We start from the raw sequence: 20,928 nt of genomic DNA, 5'->3' as shown, positions 1-20,928 counted from the left end.
ATAGATAGATTAAACTTGAACGAACTGAATGATTACCTGAAGGAAAAAGAACCGGACATTATGGGAATTGTAGAGACAAAATTGAAAGGTCCACTACCACCCAACAGTGTAGGACATGGTGCATATAATTGTTGGATTAGAAACAGAGAGGTAAAACAAGGGGGTGGAGTTATGTTCCTGACTAAGAAGGGTATAAATGTGAGGAATGTCACATATGGAAAGAATAGTGTAGAGATGATTACCATGGAAGTGGAGGACAAGGATAAGAAGAGCAGGAAGTTTGTGGTAAATTATGTGCCTCCTAAAATGGCTTCGTGGGAAGAGACAGAGCACAAAAATATGTTAGAAGACACCAGGATATCACTAAGTAAAATAATGGAAGATGGAGGACGAATAATTATAATGGGTGACTTTAATTGTACAGAAATCTGCTAGGAAGAGATGACAGTGAAGGGTGGAGATGACCTATGGGGAAATGTATTACTTGATATGATAATTGAATATACAATGATGCAATGTATACAAGAGAATACTAGGTACAGAAATGAGGAAGAACCATCGAGACTGGACCTAATAATCACATCAGAACCCGAAATAGTGGACAAGATTGAATATAAAACACCAATAAGTAAAAGTGACCACATATTGGTTGAACTGGAACTAAACGAGGAAAAATACATGAAAAAAAATATATATATAGAATTGGAAGATTGATGTATGAAAAAACAAACTTTGACAAAATGAAAGAATTCTTTCAAAAAGCTGACTGGAAAAAAATACACAAGGAGGAAACAACAGTAGAAGAGACACGGAGTATTTTGACAAAAATTTATAAAGGAGTGGAAAAGTATGTGCCAAGACAAAAGCAAGAAAAAGAATATGTAAAGTGCTGGTACAACAAAAGATGTAGGGAATTAAAAGACAAAAGGGATAAAGCTTGGATAAAATGGAAAAACAGACAAAAAACCTGAAAAATGGAAAATATATACTAGTTATAGAAATGAATATGTAAAAGTGCACAGAGAAGAAAAGATAAAAAAACAAAAAAGATGTCATAGAAAAATGTAAAGATCAACCAAAATTATTTTACAGATTTGTAAACAAAAAACTGAAAAGCAAACAAGAATTAGAGAAACTACGACAAGGAGGAGTCGAATACACAGAGGAAAATGAAATGGCAGAAATTATGAATAAGCATTTTAAATCGGTGTTTACAAGGGAGAACATACAGCCTAGAGATATCGAATGGGAGGAGAGAGTTCCCCTGTGAAAGAGATATAAGTATCAAGAAATGAAATAATGAAACACTTGAGTAATCTTGATGTTAGAAAATCGCATGGACTGGATGAAATGGCAAACTGGATTTTGAAAGAATGCAGGAATGAACTAACAGACAAAATACATAGCCTAATAAACAGTTCAATAAAAGAGGGAAAAGTTCCAGAAGATTGGAAAAGAGCAAATATAGTACCTATATATAAAGGGGGAAACAAGGAAGACCCTACTAACTATGGACCGGTTTCTCTTACAAGTACGATAGCTAAAATCTGTGAAAGACTTATCAAAACTAGATGGGTAAAGCATTTGGAAAAAAACATACATACATATATATACCAAGGTTTTTTCCCCCTTACAAGGGAGGTAGCCAAAAAGGAAAAGGCATAAAATCATTCCCACCCATTCCATCCCTGAATACACTCCACACCTCTCCACCCTCCCTCTCATCTGAGCACCTCCTGGATGACGGGTCATCCCTGCACCTTGTCCACTGCCCTGGGTCAGAAGCAGTGTCGCAAGACACAGCACATCCACAGCAAGGCCGCTTCATTAAATCAGCGAACCCCCCTCTCCGTCCCCCCATGCATAAAGGCGAAGATGGGGAGAAATCCCTTCGGGCTGCGTCAGAATTTGCTCACACATACTACCTCACCCCCCATCCCCCCACCCATTCCACCTCATGCATCACAACATCATCCATATACAACCATTCTCCATTCACCCCTGTCTTCTGTCCTCTCCCCTCCTTCCTCAACAGACATTCCCCTCTTCCCCAAAGCCCCCTTCACCCCATCCATCCACCTCATCTTAGGACGTCCCCTCATGTTCACTCCCTCCACATCTGCCTTCCATATCTCTTTTACTAGTCTTTCTTCACTCATTCTTTCCATGTGTCCAAACCATCCAAATACTCTTTCATCAACCCTATCTCCCAGCTCCCTTTCCACCCCTGATCTCCTCCTCACCTCCTCATTTCTCACTCTATCTACCTAGTAACCCCCATCATACTTCTCAGACACCTCATCTCAAACACATTCAAACTCCTTCTCTCTTCCTCTCTTATGTTCCATGTTTCTCCCCCATACAGTGCTGTTGGCACAATCACTCCTTCATATAGTCTCCTCTTAGTATCCATTCCCAAATGTCTATTCCTCATTACACTTTTTAATCCACCAAGGCATTTACTCGCTTCTCTCAATCTACATTCTACCTCCACCTTCACTCCACCTTTCCCTGCCACATTTGCACCTAAGTATCTAAAACTATCCACTTCCTCCAGTCGCTCTCCCTTAATGCTCACTTCCAGACTACTGCCACTTTCACCCCTTGTACATCTCATCACCTTACTTTTACCCACATTTATCTTCAGTTTTCTTCTATCACACACTCTCCCAAACTCTGTCACCAACTTCCTCAATCCCTCCTCCGATCCTGCCACAAGTGCAGTGTCGTCAGCAAACAACAGCTGGCTCACCTCCCACTTTTCTCCATTTTCTTTAACCATCTCCAATCCCTGACCCACTACCCTTGCATTTACCTCTCTCACTACCCCATCCATGTATAAGTTGAACAGCCAGGGCGACATAATGCATCCTTGACGAAGTCCCACCTTTACTTCAAACCACTCACTCTCTCCATTTCTAATCCTGACACAAGCTCTACTACTCTCATAAAAACTCTTGACAGCTCCAAGAAGCTTTCCTCCTATCCCGTATATCCGCAAAACCTCCCATAGTGCCTTTCTGTCTACCCTGTCATAAGCCTTTTCCAGGTCCATAAAGGCCCAAAAAACATCCTTCCCCTTTCCTATAGCTTTCTCACATATCTGTCTTACCACAAAAATCTGATCTACACAACCTCTACTTGTCCTAAATCCACACTGTTCCTCACCAATTACTCCTTCTGTTCCTCTCCTAATCCTCTCAATCAAGATCCTCCCATAAGCCTTCCCAACTACACTTAACAAGCTAATCCCTCTGAAACTACTACATTCACACTTGTCCCCTTTTCCCTTGTAAAGTGGAACTATACAGGCACTCCTCCAGTCCTCCGGCACTCTACCCTCTCTCCAGCAAACATTAAATAACCTCACCAGCCAGTCCACCATCACTGTACCTCCTTTTTATAGACATTCTGCATGGCATCCATCCAGACCAGGTGCCTTACCTGCTTTCATCATCTTAACAACTGTCTTCACTTCATCCTTCCTTATTTCTCCTCCATTTTCCTCACTCATCACGGTCATTTTCTTAGCATTTCCCACTGCAGTTATCTTTCCCTCCCTATCCTCCTTCACATTTAGCAACTCCCTAAAATATTCTCCCCATCTTCCCCTTACTGCCTTCTCTTCCATTATCATCTCTCCATCTGCACCGTTTACCTTTTCTTCTCTACTTGATTTGCCTCCTCTTCCTCTCTTAATTTCTTTCCAAAACATCTTTTTATTACTTTCAAAATTTTCTGTCATACTCTTACCCCATTTCACATCTGCTCTCCTCTTTGCCTCTTTTACCTTTTGCTTTACTTCTCTTTTCTTTTCTTTGTACCTTTCATATGACTCCCTCGTCCTATTTTGTAACCAATCTGTGAAAGCTCGCTTCTTCTCTTCTACAACCTTCTTTGTTTCCTCATCCCACTATTCACTACCCTTCCTTCTATTTCCTCCTGTCCTTCTTGTTCCACACACCATCTTTGCACTCTTTGTGACTCCCTCCTTGAACCATCCCCATTCCTCCTCCACACCTAGCTCTACTCTATCCTTCACTCCCTCCCACTCCTCCCTCAGCTTCTTCTTGTACTCCTCCTTTTCCTTTTCATTCAAGGAGTTCACTCTAAGCACCTCCCTACCTTTTGTCCCTTTCCTCTTCCTCCATCTATCCTCCACTCTCAACTTACCTTCCACCAAAAAATGATCTGATATTCCCCCACCCTCTCCCCTTAGCACATGTACATCCTTAACTATTCCTATCATAATTCTATTTACCACTACATAGTCCATTAACGCTCTATCTACCACCCTTCCCTCCTCCACCCTCTCCCATGTGTACTTATGCTTGACTTTCTTCCGAAACACTGTATTTGCTATTATCAATTCTCTTTCTAGACACATTTCCACCATCAACTCTCCACTACGATTCTTTCCTGGAACTCCACATTTCCCAACCACTCCATCAATTGGATCATTTCCTACCCTAGCATTAAGGTCTCCCAGTACTATTACATTGATATTTCTTCCTAAATCCTCTATGCACTCATTTAAATCTATCCAAAAAGCCTCCCTTTCTTCTACGCTCTTCTCACTGCCAGGCCCATATGCACTTACAAAGACCCACATCTCCTTTCCCAGTTTCACCTTCATCCACATTATCCTTGAGGAAACCTCCTTCCACTCCACTACACGTTTACCTATCTCTTCACTTACTAGTATAGCCACCCCTTCCCTCCCTCGCCCTCTCTTCACTCCTGATAACCTCCCACTTACACTCCCAAACTTACACTTGCCCTTCCCTTTCAGCTTAGTTTCACTCAAAGCCAACACATCCATCTTTCTTCTCACAAACATACTACCTATCTCTTCCCTTTTACTCTCATCTGTACCACATCCATGCCCATTAAAAGACCCAAACCTTAGGGTGCTGGTCAGAAAACTCCCAGACCCTCTTATGCCTTTGCTTTTTCTTTTAGGAATGTCTCCTGTGGGGCTACAAGGAGAAGGATGCCTAGTCCCAATCACCATCCCTTTCTTCTCGCCTCTTACGATCCAAGTGGAAATACTTGGTGGCAGTATTCTTTTCCCCCACCACAGGGTAGGTAGGTGAAAAAGGAAATGAATATTCAGAGAAATTGTACAGGACAGTAACAAGGGGTTGGGGGCAGCATAATGGAGGGACAGTCGTAGTATAAAAGTGTTATCATTTCTCTATGAACAGAGTTTTCCTCTATCACAGCCAAAATGATGTGTGGTTCTGGTCTGTAGGGGCGCCCCATATAGACCCTAAAGTATTAACTGCATGCCACTTTGCCACAGTAACATGCAGCCAATACCCCATTGTAATCTTCATATAATACATGATAAATGCTCAACATTTCATAAAATTATTAGTTTTGTCAACTTGGTTGGTCCAATGATACTTTAACAAATCACCTAATTCTAAATACAAATATATTAGAACCCTAAAATAATACTGATGAGCATTTACTTCATTTCCCTTTGACAACACAGGTTTAAGCCTTAGTTCTTTCCCGCACATTAAAAATCAACATAAAGATTATCACTTGTGCCATTACAAGAGGTAACGGGGCTTTTTTATATGTTCGTGTATCCCCATGTTTACATATCTTTTTGTCGTAAGGCTCGTTTCCCCCCCCTCGGAAGAGGTTTCCAAGTTTGTTTTTCGTAATGTTTAATTTAAGTATGCTGCGAGCAGAAGCTTCGTCTGCTTAAGAATACTATCGTTGTAAGTTGTCTGCAAGCTGTGCTGCAAGATTAGCATCTCATTATTTGTACAATGTTCACTTAAAGAATTAGACTTAAGAAGGTGTGTAAGAACCGTTACTGTGGGTGATGTCACGTCATCTCTAGGCGCCAGTCTTGGTCCCGATCTAGAAAGATGTACACACCCCACGCCTAGCCAAACAATGTAAGTCTTAAAACTCTTTGTATTTGAGGTTTAGAGTATTCTAGTGCATCCTTTGTAATACCCTCTTCTTGTGTAGCCTTTAGCCTATAGTAATTATAGTACTTTTTACAGTTTTTCATCAATTCCAACGTATTATCGAACGATGGATCAGATCTGCATTAAATACGCATCAAATATCCCCGTGATTCTATAACCTTCAGTCCCAAGTCTGTCTACGTCACGGACGCTATGGATGCTGACTGTCTATTTCATCTGCGGAGTCCCATCCGACTTCCGCCATAATGAAAAAATTGTTCGATAGAAACGAACAGATGAAGAAAGCATAGGAATGAGGTTTCGGCCAGACCACGCCCTGCACGCCGTTGCCCACGTCTAGATTCCCCTCGTCGTCACCACATGAACTTGATGTGTCGCCTTCCTGGCATAAGTTTGCGTGTGTGTGCTTGTGGTGTTGTAGCGCAAGTTAAGTGTAGTGTAGTGTAGTGATCTTGTGTCGCTGGCATAAGTTTGCGTGTGTGTGCTTGGGTGTTGTAGCGCAAGTTAAGTGTAGTGTAGTGTAGTGATCTTGTGTCGTCTTAGTGATCGCATCGGCGCGCGAGTGTGATGTGGCAACAACGTATGGTTGCCAAGTCCCAACAGTGTTTACATAACACCTCGTCGCAGTTAAGCATGTGTTTTTTTTCCTTTGAAGGCAAGCTACCTTGCCTAAAATCCTTTCATATGTTAATATTATCATGAGAATAATGTGATTTTTTAGATTGATCAAAATGTAGGTTTTATTATGTTGTTGTGTTCCTCAATAGTCGTATAGTTAGGAGTGTGGTAACGTACTCCGTGTTTTCGATTAAGTTCGAGTTTTTCCTTGTCTTCTTTATCATATTACTGTCTTGTCTCTCACTGTTTCTCTCGCTTGGCAATATGTCTTCCAACCACAGTATAGATGAAGGACCCGTCTCTGGTAGGGTCAGAGTCCTCACGGCTGAAGGGCAAGAGGCTTTTCAGAGAGCGTCTGATCAGCATGAAGAGAGGGTAAAGGCGAGTAGAGAAGGAGTACAAGCCTTATTGGAAGAAACCGAATCATGGTCCTTGGTTGTATGAGGCCCACGCTGTGTACCAGGATACTGTAAAAAGGTACCTGGAATTCTTAATGCGTGAACGTAACTTCAGAAAGTCTGGCTCGTGCTGAATCAGTGAAGCACGAAGACAGGGATTTTCAGGCATCTTTTCGTCCAGGTAATCATAATTATACTTCCTCTTCCTCAGTTGAAGTCACGGAAGAGGAACACCACACTGAACCGTTTTTACAAGATGACCCGAAGTCCAATCAAGTTCCTTTATCCCTCGTCGACCACTCAGTTTTGTATACCCCCTTCCATGAAGGGCAGTTCAAGAAGGTCGGTTAGGTCAGGTCCCGTTCCAGTAGCACCAGTGTTAGTGTTGCAAGGAAGCAACGACCAAGGTGGAGACCGCTCGTATCAGAGTCAAGTTTGCCGAACAGGAGGGTCAGCTTATGAAAGAGCAGGCTGAAATGCAGGCCAAGTTCAAACTTATGACACAGCAAAAGGATTTGGAAGAAGCCCGAAGCCGAACTTAGGCACTTAGGACCCGACGATGATTGGGAAACATGCAGTGACTGGGACCAATTAAAAGGTACAGTCGCTACCCCCCGCACCCAACTATATGTGGAGCAACAGGGTGGTATAGTCGATGTTTCCCGCTAGTCAGAAGGATCTGGTAGGCTTGAATCCTGAAAGCCCTGTTTTTCAAGCCCTGTTCTGATTTCAGAGTTAACTCACAGCCTGCTAACAATGTTCCATTCAGTTTTGAACCTCGTATCGAAAAGGTAAAGGTGAGGTCTGTGCAACCTGCGCAGCAACCTGTTGCTAACCATGTTTCTTATGTGTCACCACCTGTAGTAAAACCTCCTCGAGTGCATCTCCTAGATTGGGGACAACCTCCAATTCTGCCGATTTTGAGCAAGTTCTTCTTGCGGAAGGATTTTACTTCTTAGCAGGCTGTCTACGTTTGATGATACTGCGGAAGACTATGCTGTTTGGAAGGAGAGTTTCAAGGAAGTCGTGCAAGAGTTAGGCACCTCATGTAAGGAGGAAATAGACCTGTTAGTTAAGTACCTAGGTCCTGAGTCTAAAGAAATGGGCCCGTACAACTAGAAACTCAAATACCAAGAATCCAAACCTGGCGTGCAGTAGAATTTGGGAGCGCTTGGATGACAGGTTTGCTGCCCCTTCGATCATTGAGACTTCAAATTAAAAAGAAGCTCGCCAACTTCTCTAGGATTTCACCTAGAGACACCTTAAGGTTATACGACCTGTGTGACATTCTGTACCAGATAGAAGCCTTGAAGGCTAACCCTGTATACAGTACACTGTTTGCATATTATGACGCCTCGTCAGGCATCAATCCCATTGTCGCAAAACTTCCACCCTGTATACAGAGAGCGTGGACTGGCAGAGCCATGAACTACAAGACTGCTCACGGTGTGTGCCGTACCCACCTTTCTCCTTCTTCATTGAGTTTGTGAAGGAGATGGCAAGGGTCGAGAATGACCCATGTTTCTCTTATCAAAGCCTTGGAGCCGATGGTTTTGTGAAACCAGAGAAGCCACCTCCCTCTAAGTTTCCTCAAGTACGTGTGAAGAAGACTGACACCATGTTGTCCAGTGGCAGTAAGTCGACCACCGGGCGCTGACAGGTCTGTTGGCGCCGCTAGTCCTACCGAGCAAAGAAAGGCGGAAAAGGGAGATTTTTTTGCGTCTACCATGATGCCTACGTACACCATTTGGATTTCTGCAGGGCTTTTCGCACCATGTCAGTGAGCGAGAGGAAGGTTTTCTTAAACGATAAAGGAGTGTGCAACAGATGTTGCAAAGGTAACCATCCTCCTTCCAGCTGCAAAGAGAGAACTTTCTGCAAACTCTGTAAGGCCCATACTCATGTGACTGCCTTACATCACGATGAACCCAGGTCGAAGAGGAGTTCGACTCAAGCGGTTACACAGCATGGAAGGGAGGGTTGCTCAAGATAAAACACCTCGCTCCCCTGTAGTCAATCAAGTGCCGCTTCCAAATGTTCTTACCCCCATAGTAAAGACTCAGGGAGGGGAGGATGCTGCGGTCAATTCCAAATGTACCTTGATATGCAGTAACCCCCACCTCCATGAGTAAGTCCTGCGCCAAGACCTTCTTGGTAAAGGTCTATCCTGAAAAGTAAGCCAGAGCTCGGAGTGTGGTGTTATGCTATCCTAGACGATCAGTGCAATTGCTCTTTTAGCAAGGTCTGAGTTTTTCGATTTGTTTGACAAGCTGAGCAAACGGGTTTCATATCGTCTAGCCACCTGTGCAGGTGTAACGGGCGCTTCTGGGCGCACCACCAAAAATTACACCCATCGTGTCTTGGCATAACTCACAAGAGGTGCATATCCCTCAGTTAGTGGAATGCGACAGCATTCCCAATGTAAGAGAAGAGATACCCACCCCCGCCATAGCTCGTGGTTATCCCCATCTGTCCGATCTGGCCGAATGTATTCCACCTCTGGTTCCTGAAGCTGAGATTCTACTCATCATTGGTCGAGATGTGCCTTCAGCTCATTACATTTTTGACCAGAGAATTGGACCTGTCAATGCCCCTCTAGCTCAACATACCAGTCTGGGTTGGGCAATCATTGGGGAAGTGTGTCTCCATGGCACTTGTAGGCCTCCTGTCATTAGCAGTTTCAAAACATCCTTTGTACATGATAGATGTCCCCTCTATAGTCGCACCATGTGGTAACCAGATTCATGTTTTCTGAAGTAAAGGATGATTTGTTCAAGGTAACCAAAGATGATGACAAGGCCGCCCTGTCGATTGAAGACAGGAAGTTCTTGGATGTTTATGAACTCAGAGTTCCGCAAGGATCAAAGTGGTCATTGGGTCGCGCCACTGGCCTTTCCCGTCCCAATGTTGTAGCCCACCAGTAATAATAGAGACTTTGTGTGGCACCGCACACTGTCTCTCCATCGTAGCCTCAGCACAAAAGCCGGAAAAACGTCAGCATATGATGGCCTTCATGCAAAAGATGTTAGATCGTGGGCATGCTGAGGTTGCACCACCATTGAAGTCTGATCAGAAGTGCTGGTATCTTCCATTGTTTGGGGTGTACCACCCTAAGAAACCGGACAAGATCAGGGTTGTGTTCGACTCTTCTGCCAAATCCAGAGAGTTCTCCCTAAATGACATGCTGATGTCAGGTCCTGATATGACAAACAGTATTCTCGGGATTCTTCTACGTTTCCGTCAGGAAGCTGTAGCAGTGGCAGCTGATGTAGAACAGATGTTCTACAATTTCAAAGTGAAGACTGAGCAAAGAGATTATCTCAGATTCTTCTGGTACAAGAATAATGACCCTGATGAAAGGTTGATTGAGTATAGGATGACTGTTCACGTTTTTGGGAACACGCCATCTCCCGCCATTGCCACCTATGGCTTGCGTAAGTCTGTAGAAAATGCCTCTCCTGAAGTTCGCTATTTCATAGAGAACAATTTCTACGTGGATGATGGGTTAGCATCTCTGCCAGATGCGGAGACTGCTTACAAGTTAATCCAAGACTCTAAGTCAGCACTTCAAGAAGGAGGACGCCTGCGCTTGCACAAGATCACTTCCAACAGTAAGGAAGTGCTGGAAAAGTTTGCCACCAGTGAGCTGGCTGATAACCTTCAGGAGCTGAACCTAACTTCTGACTCTATGCCTATGCAGTCTAGCCTGGGCCTCTTATGGGACATCCAAAGAGACGCTTTTCGTCTATAAGTTCATGGATTCAGACAAGCCTTCGACAAAAAGAGGGATACTGTCTGTTGTAAATAGTCTGTTTGACCCCATGGGATTCTTAGCTCCAGTAATAATAGTGGGAAAACTACTCCTAAGAGAGATAACCAATCTAAAGTGTGGTTGGGATGAACCCATACCAGCTAAGATCCATACCAAATGGTCCAGATGGCTAACGTCCTTAAGGGACCTCAAGGACATAAGCAATCAATCGTCAGTTTGCTAGTATTTTCTTTGTCTCAAGCTCACAGGATAGAGCTTCATACCTTTTCAGATGCTTCCAGAGTAGCAGTAGGAGCTGTATCTATCTTAAGGTTTTCAGTGATACCAAAAGCTACCAGGTGTGTTTTGTGAGGGGACAAGCTAAAGTAGCTCCCAACCATGGTCATACTATTCCCAGGTTAGAGTTGTGTGCTGCAGTGATGGCAGTTAATCTCAGCAATTCCATCTCGGATTGCTTGGACAAACCCTTAGACGCAAGGCATTTCTATTCTGACAGCATGATTGTCTTGGGCTATATTCATAATGAAAGGCGTAGATTTCATGTCTACGTGAGTAACAGAGTATACCACATTAGGTCGTCCACCGAACCTATCCTATGGAATTATGTACCTACAGATTGTAATCAAGCAGACCTGGCTACCCGTGGTCTTGAAATTACCGACCTAAATCTGAGTGATTGGTTGTCTGGCCCCTCAAGCTTATTTGAGGATGTTGTATCCACCAGTGGAAGTTTTTCCTCTTGTAAGCCCTGAGACAGATAAAGAAGTAAAGGTATCAGACTACACAATTGAGTCTGAACCCCTTGTTAGTGCAAACAAAAGCAATGTAGAGCCTGCAATTGCGTCATTAGCTCAGAGGTTCTCTAATTTCTCCTGTTGGAGGAGACTTGTAAGAGCGGTAGCTCTCCTTAAGCATATAGCCCGTTCTTTCAAACAAGGTAACAAGTGTTGTTCAGGTTGGCATATGTGCAACAAACATAAGTCACCCGATCAACTAGAAGATGCAGCTGATTTCATTGTTCAGACATACCAAAAGGATTATTTCTCGTCTGCCATGACTAAATTGCAAGGTGAAGTTTGTTTATCTCCTTCTAGTCCCATTGCATCTCTGTCTCCTTATTTAGACCAGAAGGGCCTACTTCGTGTAGGAGGCAGGTTGAGTCAAGGCAGTGATGTACTTGGTAATGCTTGCAAGGCCTATTATTATTCCAAAGGAATCCCACTTAGGCTGTTGTTGATCCGTCACTACCCATGAGACAGTGCACCACCAAGGGAGAGTGATTACAGAAGGAGCCGTCCGTACAGGTGGTTTCTGGATTTTGGGAGGGAAACGTACCATTTCTAAGGTCATTTCCAAATGCGTCACCTGTAGAAGGGTAAGAGGTAAGGTGTGTGTTCAGAAGATGGGAGACTTACCCCGTCGATAGACTTACTCCCAATCCGCCATTTTCCTATGTAGGAGTTGACCTTTTTGGCCCCCTGGCATATAAAAACTCGGCGCACTAGAAGTTCCTTCCTCGAAAGTAAAAGATGGGGCGTTCTGTTCACCACTGTCTTGTTTTCCAGAGCTATCCACATAGAGACTGTAGAAGAATTGAGTACTTCTTCCTTCATTAATGCCTTAAAGAGATTCATTTGTATTCGTGGCCCAGTTAAGATGATGCGTTCTGACAGAGGCACGAACTTTGTAGGTGCTGTCAAAGCACTGGAACTTGCTTGCCATTAACCGATGAAGGTGGTGATGTCAATAGTTTCTTGTCAAGTCAAGGTTGCACTTGGTTGTTTTAAAACCCTCCTCATGCTTCTCACATGGGTGGAGCATGGGAGCGTATGGTGGGGATAGTCCGCAACATCATGAATGTGATACTGACTAACCATCACCCCAAGGCATTAACACATGAGGTGTTAGTTACCTTCTTTGCAGAAGGATGTAAGATCGTGAATTCCAGACCTTTAGTTCCTGTTTCCTCTGACCCTAGTAGTCCTTTCAGTTTGTCTCCGTCCATCCTTCTCACTCAGAAAACTGATATTCCTGTAACTCTTTCCTGAAGAGATAGATATTAAGGCAGAATACAAATCTCAATGGAAGCATGTCCATCACCTTGCTGAGGAATTCTGGAAGAGATGGAAGAAAGAGTATCGTTCCTCTTTGCAACCCAGAAGAAAGTGGGTCAATTCCTCTCCAAATGTAAAGGTGGATGATGTAGGTTTTGGTAAAAAATCAAGAGTGTCCCCAAGGACAGTGGCCCTTGGGTATTGTAAACAAAGTATTCCCTGGCAAGGATGATTTAGTCAGGAAGGTTCCAAGTAAGAGTTGTGGTAAACAACAAAGCCCATGAATATGTAAGACCCATTTCTGAGCTTGTGTTGCTAGGTCAATAGTTTTTGGTAAATTTTTCCCCCTAGAAAATTAGGAAGGGAGTGTGCCGTTACGAGAGGTAACGGGGCTTTTTCATATGTCCGTGTATCCCAAGTTTACATATCTTTTTGTCGTAAGGCTCGTTTCCCCTCGAAGAGGTTTCCAAGTTTGTTTTTCGTAATGTTTTAATTTAAGTATGCTGCGAGCAGAAGCTTCGTCTGTTTAAGAATACTATCGTTGTAAGTTGTCTGCAAGCTGTGCTGCAAGATAGCATCTCATTATTTGTACAATGTTCACTTAAAGAAATTAGACTTAAGAAGGTGTGTAAGAACCGGTTACTGTGGGTGATGTCACGTCCATCTCTAGGCGCCATCTTGGTCCGATCTAGAAAGATGTACACACCCCACGCCTAGCCAAACAATGTAAGTCTTAAAACTCTTTGTATTTGAGGTTTAGAGTATTCTAGTGCATCCTTTTGTAATACCCTCTTCTTGTGTAGCCTTTAGCCTATAGTAATTATAGTACTTTTTACAGTTTTTCATCATTCCAACGTATTATCGAACGATGGATCAGATCTGCATTAAAATACGAATAAAATATCCCCGTGATTCTATAACAATCAGACACAAGACTGTCTACGTCACGGACGCTATGATGCTGACTGTCTATTTCATCTGCGGAGTCCCAGTCGACTTCCGCCATATCACTTGCTTCCTATAGGAACTTACTATGCCAAGGTGCACCCAGCAGCTCCAAGGTATCTCATAACATGAACTTGTGCATCCTGTGAAATCTGACTAATTCTTCCTTGGACTGATCCAGGGTGGGCCTGTGAAAGCTGAGCTAATTGCTGTACTAGGAAAATTTTTGGGTCATCGACTTTGCCCTTCAGAGGGTCTATGTTGGAACGAGTAGCATTGGCAAGCCTGGCAGAAGAGCCCTGGAATGCTGGAATGTCGTCAATTTCAATGATGTGTTCCCCCGCTGGTAACAAATCATCCTCTAGGAGTTCAAAAGAATTGACAAGAGCCTGAAGTAAATTGCCCCATTTTTCTCTAAATGCTCCTGAAAAGAATGCGGGTTCACCAATAATGCTGGCAATACCAACAGCACAGATCTTCTTCTCAATCTTCCCAGAAACCTTTTGCAAATCTTGCAAAGTCAATCTATCAATCACCATTCCAAACATGCCAGCTTGCAACGTATCAATCAGTTGGACCAACAAGGGAACCGACTGCTGACATGCAAAAAGACTGAAGAAGACTATTAAAGACTTGACATATTTGGTTGTTTTACTCGAGGTAAGGCTGTAATGTGCTAAATCCAAGACAATTTGGATTTAGACAAGGACGATCATGCATCACAAACTTAACATGTTTCTATTCAAGGCTAATAAATGTAATACAAGAAAGAGATGGATGGGCTGATTGTGCATTTCTAGACCTGAAAAAAAGCTTTTGATAAGGTGCCACATAAGAAGTTGCTTAAGAAATTAGAAACTGCAGGAGGAATACAGGACAAACTACTGAAGTGGATGGAAGACTTCTTGCATTAAAGAAAAATGAGAGTGGTGATAAGAGACAAACACTCTAATTGGGATGAAATTATAAGTGGTGTCCCACAAGGAACAGTTTTGGCCCCAATAATGTTTGCTATATATATTAATGATATGGATGAAGGAATTGAAAGTTATATGAGCTTCTTTGCAGATGATGCAAAATTGTTGAAAAAAGTGAACACTGAAGAAGATTGTGAGTCGCTACAGAGTGATCTCAATAAAGTATGGGAATGGAGTAGGAAGTGGGAGGTGGAATTCAAAATCAAGAAGTGTAGTATAATGGAATTTGGAAGAAGCAAAAAAAGAATAGTGGGATCATATAAATTGGGAGAAGAAGAAATAAAAAAGTAGAAAATGAGAAGGACCTGGGAGTCATTATTATGAATAATATGTCCCCTGAGAAGCATATAAATAAATATTTTGGAGAAACTTATAATTTAATAAGAACAATCAAAGTGGCTTTTACATACCTGGATGAAGAAATGATGAAGAAAATACTAGATACAGTAAAAGCCCTCGTATCCGGCACTTCAAATAACCAGCATATTTTTCACGAAAACCGAAAAATTGTGATAAAGGTAGACGTATACATAAAATAGATAAATTTAAAATTCCCGCGTGTGTTTAAAATCCCTGCGCGTGGTTGTAGTTGCTCTCGCCGCCACCAGGGCTTCTCAGTCCCATTCACTTCTCCCGCCACGTGTTAGCCACCTCCGTGCACATGTTAGCCAACTCTATCATGCCCAAAGTTGAGAAGAAGAAAGTGTGGTGCTTTTACTTAAGCAAAAGGTGGACATATGCAGAAGATTGAAGGAAGGCGAAAATAGAAAAATACTAACGGAAGAATACGGCTTTGGGTCGTCTACCATTTACGATATCAAGGCCCAATCCAAAAAGCTAAGAGAGTTTGCGAAGTTGAGTGACACACCTGAAGCTGCAGAAAATCACCACACTCTACAACATAAACGTGTGGAAATGCTGGACAAAGTGTTGTTCGAGTGGTTTTGTCTTAAAATGTCTGAAAGTGCAGCTATATTAGGCCTAACGCTGCAAGAGAAAGACAAATATTTTGCTGAAAAGATGTCAATTGGAGAATCGTGCCAGTTCTCAGATGGATGACTTAAAAGATTCAAGAATCGCCATAGAATACGTCGTCTTGATGTGTTTGGGGAAGCAAAATCTGCTGATTTACCTTTTGCAGAGGAGTTTATAGACAGGTACGTTAATTAACCTATGCCTTCATGGTAAAGATTCGCATCTCATATTTCAATTTATCTCTTGCATACACGGATGCATAGTGCATTTATATAAATATTTATTTTTTAACTTTTCTTTCCTCCTTTCTGTCATAGGTTTGCAAAATTGGTTGCCGAAGACGATCTGAAACCGCAACAGATCTACAATGCTGACGAGACCGGCCTGTTCTGCCACTGTCTACCGGCATCTACACTAGCCAGTGAAGCAGATGAAACCACCAAAAGGTTCAAACAAAGCAAGGATAGACTGACGGTGTTACTGTGTACGAACATGGCAGGGACCCATGAAGTCAAATTGTGTGTCGTTGGAAAATACCGGAAGCCACATTGTTTTAAAAATCTAATATACTTGCCAGTGGATTATCGCCCACAAAATAACGCATGGGTGGACTCAAAAACATTCATGAACTGGCTCAAGCATGTGTTTGTCCCATCAGTGAAAGAAAATTAAAAAAAGAAAAGACTTCTAGAGAACAGCAAATTTATTCTCCTACTCGACAACAGTAAAGCACATCCACCAGCTGAGGAACTGAGCAATGGAAACATTTCTGTTGTGTATTTACCGCCGAACGTAACGAGTGTGATCCAGCCCATGGATCAAGGAGTGATTCAAAACTTTAAAATGAATTATCGGAAAAGTTCTATGCGCAAAGTAGTTTATTTTGAGGACGGTAGCATTTCCGAATTCCAACGTGGGCTTAATGAAGGCGCTATTTTTATGGAATCGCTAGCTTGGGAGGATGAAAAACAACAAACTTTAATGCGATGTTGGAGCAAATCATATCCGAAAATAATGTTTGAAGATCAGGAAGGGAATAAGAAATTTGAGGTTTTTCCATCGGCAAGAAAGAATCGGTGGTGAAAGAATTGAAAGATGGGTTGTCGCGCTAAACTTTGCATTAGTGACGAAGTGATACAAGCGTGTGTAGATATGGACAGTGACCGAGCAGCAACATTCTCACTTAGTGATGATGAAATTTTACAATCACTTCCTGATGAACACGCGAAAACGACAGAGGCAGATAGTGAAGAAGACGGCCCTGAGATAAAAGTGTCGTGGAAGGATGCAGCGAAGGGTCTAGCAGTGTTTGTGGAATTTGCAGAACAGTGCACAAACAAAGAGGAAAAAATTCTAAGCAGAGACATCATATATTTTATGAAAGTTGGAACAAAAAGTTTAGTGAAAGAAAATTCGAGTATAGAGGTGAACGCTCCCTCTCAGTCACCAACACTGAACGCGGCCATTCACAACTCCGTCGTAAAATTATCAGATGATGAATAAGACAACTGGTGATCCTGTGATGATTATAACTGATGTATATTGATAGGATTTACTCTATACTGATAGAATTTACAATATATAGATATGTGGATGTGTTTATTATTAAAGTGAATTAAGATCTATTAATAAGTAAAAGAACAATATAAATAAATGTATTTTTCAAATATCCCTTCCCGTATCCGGCATTTTCTCGTATCCGGTACGTCTTCGGCCCCATTGGTGCCGGATACAAGGGCTTTAACTGTACCTTGATAAGACCAAGATTGGAATATGCAGTGACGATGTGATCACCAAGTACAAAAAAAAATGTATAACAAAACTTGAAAGAATACAAAGAGCAATTACAAAACTAGCACCAACACTCTCAGAACTATCATATGAAGAGGACTAACAAAACTTGAACTACAGATATTAGAACAAAGAAGAGAGAGAGAGGAGACTTGATAATTATTTATGGAATCATGAAATGGATAGAAACTATTGATAGAGAGGATCTAATAAAATGGGATAGTAGAAATACAAGAGGATACAAAAAGAAAATCAAGACAGTTATAGAAGGGACCTGAAAAAGAATAGCTTTCCCCACAGAGTAATAGACATCTGGAACAAGTTGGATGAAAAAGTGGTGTGTGCAAAAACAATTCATGAATTTAAAAACAGTTTAGATAAAATGAGATATTAAGACGGGACACCACGAGCATAGCTCCCCTTCCCGTAAAATACAATTAGGTACATACAACTAGGTAAATACAACTAGGTAAATATATACATGTTATTTTTAAATTATCAGGGCTCTGAGGTGCTAGATGACTTTGGAGCACCCATATTTGGGAACTTAGAATATGGTTGCATTAGGGTCTTACACACCTGAAGACTTGGCATGGAAGTAGTGCAGCGACTCCATATGATTCTCTTGTCATCAAGGTCTACGTTGAGACGACTGTCATCTTCCTGATGGGTCCCACCTAATACTACTGTTTCCACACTACAGAAAAAAGAAATATGACTCAGTGAGGGTCAAATTGGTCATGGAAACCCAAATAAGTAACCAACTAATACTATAGGCAATTCACTCAAAGAATCTCAGTCAATGCTGCATTTTTGGTTGGCAGCCCTGCAGTAAAGACTGACCTGGTATGGCAGTGCATGCCAGGAAGTGGAGGAGGTAAATTGTAGATTGAGAAAAGCAATTAAATGTCTTGGGGATTGAAAAGTGTCATGAGAAATAGGCATCTGGGAGTGGATGCAATGAGAAAATTATATGAGGGGGTTATTGTGCCAACAACACTGTATGAGGCAGAGACTTGGAATTGAAGAGAGGCAGAAGGGAGAAGTGTAAATGTGTTTGAAATGAAGTGTCTGAGAAGTATGGTAAGGGTTACAGGCTGGATAGAGTGACAAATGAAGAGGTGAGGAGAAGAGTGGGGGTGGAAAAGGAGATGGCACAAAGAGTTGAGGAAAGAGTATTGGGATGGTTGAACACATGGAAAGAGTGAGTAAAGAAAGATTAGCAAAAGAGATGTAGAGAGCAGAGGTGGATGGAGTGAACTTCAGGGGACAATTGAGTATTGTCATTTGAGGGCACATTTGTGATACCTAAAATAGTATCGATATTAATGAGGCAAAGTGACAAAGTTAACTTCTAGATGTAAACTAAAAACATGTCCAGTAGTAATACAAGAGAAGACTAGATCATGTGCCTGTATAACTACAATGCAATACAATACCTACTTGGGAATAATATAGCAGAAGTTTTCATCAGACTCGTCACAAAAGAATGAGTCAACCCAGGGAGCATGTACCTGAAACATGAGAGAAATGAGCACTTGGTATCTGTGATATGTGATCATGGTTTGTAAATATGTAGAAAATAAAGTACTACATATTCAGGCTCTCTACACTAGTTTTAAACAGTCACAGGTGGGTAATTTTGTGACAATATAGTGGAACCAAGGAAGATTTATCTGCAACTCAATGCCAATATCCACCAATTACAAAGGGCAGCAACCAAATTGGTCCCCAATCTGGCAGATAAAATATTTGAGGAAAGACTAATAGCACTGGGTCTGCCAACTTTGAAAGATCAAAGAAAAAGAGGTGATATAATAACAGTATTCAGGTCACTTATGGGGATAGATTGCATTGACAGAAGAGACCTACTGATTAAATATGAGAGGGCTTTAAGAGGTCATAAGAGCAAATTATGGAGGACCACATGTCTAAAGGATGTGAAGACATACAGGTTTTCATATACAAGGGTCATTCCAAAAGTAATGCCTCCTATTTTTTTATTCCACCCAAAGGGATCCAAGGGGATTGCAAATTGCATTGTTATGATGACTGAATTTATGCACTCATGACCTGAGAGTTTCATCTCTCTGTTGCAGATATTGATGGAGTGACACTAAGAAAAAAATCTTTCTCATGTTCGGACCTCTGAAGGACAGAGATGCATCATTAAATTCCTCCATGCAGAAAAAATTGAACCAATCAACATTCACTGGTGCCTGGTGAACATTTATGAAGCCGATGCAGTTGCTGTCAGCACAGTTAAGAGACAGGTTCGTCAAATTCAGAGTGGCGACAGAGATGTGAGTGACAAAGTGAGCTCCAGACACCCATGCACAGCCACCACCCCAGAAAACAAAGTGCGCCTCGATCAACTCATCCACGCTGATCAGCGGATAAAAGTGAATGAAATGCATGTAGAGTTGGGTGTGGGTGTCAGTGCACTGGAAATAATGTCATCCCTAGGATACAGCAAAGTGTGTGCAAGGTGGGTTCCATGAATGCTCACGCAAGACCAAAAGTACCACCGACGGGATGTCTGTCAGGACTTGTTGGATCGGTATGAAGCCAAAGGTGACGGATTCTTGGACCACATCATCACTGGTGACAAGACATGGTGTTACCGCTATGAGCCGGAGTCCAAACGACAGTTGATGGAATGGCACTACTTCCACTCCCCAGCAAAGAAGTTCAAGACACAGACATATGCAGGCAAAGTGATGTGCACCGTCTTCTGGGACAGTAAGGGCGTCATCCTCCTGGATTTCTTGGAACCAGAGGTGACTGTCAACTTTGACCGTTACGTTGAAACATTGACCAAGTTGAATGCCTGGATTGCCTGTGTAAGGCCAGAGAAAAGGGAAACATTCCATTTGCAACACGACAACGCCAGGCCACACACAAGTTTGAAGACAATGGAATATGTGACAAAGTTCGGCTGGACGGTGCTGTCTCACCCACCCTATAGTCCCGACCTGGCACTGTCAGACTTCCAATTGTTCGGACCTCTGAAGGACACTTTACCTGAGCAGCATTTCCCCGACAACAACACCGTGATCGCAGCTGTGAAAAGATGGACCGTCTCGGTAGGCAGTGACTTTACGACTGAGGCATCAAGGCTCTCATTTGTTGCTGGCAAAAGTGCATTGAGAATGGTGGTGACTATGTAGAAAAATAAATTCTGGAGCACAAAAGGTCGCTCGTTTTAATGATGCCACTCCAATTTTCATAGCTCTTCAACTTTTTGAGTTAGAAATAGGAGGCATTACTTTTGGAATGACCCTTGTAAATGCATAATAGTTGGAATAGCTTATGTAAAATAGCCCAAGTTCAAACAATACATGAGTTCAAATCTATATATACATACATACATATACCAAGGCTTTTTCCCCTTTTCAAGGGAGGTAGCCAAAAAGGGAAAGGCATAAAAACACTCCCACCCAT

The 20,928-nt window shown here is 42.2% G+C and overlaps 1 protein-coding gene and 1 pseudogene across 7 annotated transcripts in view; both read right to left on the bottom strand.

Moving 5' to 3' along the window:
• The window catches only part of Daao2 (D-amino acid oxidase 2), a 168,324-nt gene that overhangs the window by 50,257 nt on the left and 97,139 nt on the right, over window positions 1–20,928 (bottom strand). For all 7 annotated transcript variants that reach the window (XM_076205048.1, XM_076205052.1, XM_076205051.1 and 4 more), the window contains 2 exons: window positions 18,928–18,998; window positions 18,064–18,181 (listed from right to left, as the gene is read on the bottom strand). In XM_076205048.1, coding sequence (XP_076061163.1) covers window positions 18,064–18,181; window positions 18,928–18,998 — 189 coding nt within the window. The remainder of the gene's footprint in view (window positions 1–18,063; window positions 18,182–18,927; window positions 18,999–20,928) is intronic.
• Window positions 13,733–18,056, bottom strand: LOC143036975 (exportin-2 pseudogene; annotated as a pseudogene).

This window comes from Oratosquilla oratoria, chromosome 21, assembly GCF_046742065.1.
Source record: "Oratosquilla oratoria isolate Oo_2021 chromosome 21, ASM4674206v1, whole genome shotgun sequence".
NCBI lineage: Eukaryota > Metazoa > Arthropoda > Malacostraca > Stomatopoda > Squillidae > Oratosquilla > Oratosquilla oratoria.
The sequence above is the reverse complement of the archived record's forward strand: the minus strand, read 5'-3'. Positions and strand labels throughout refer to the sequence as shown.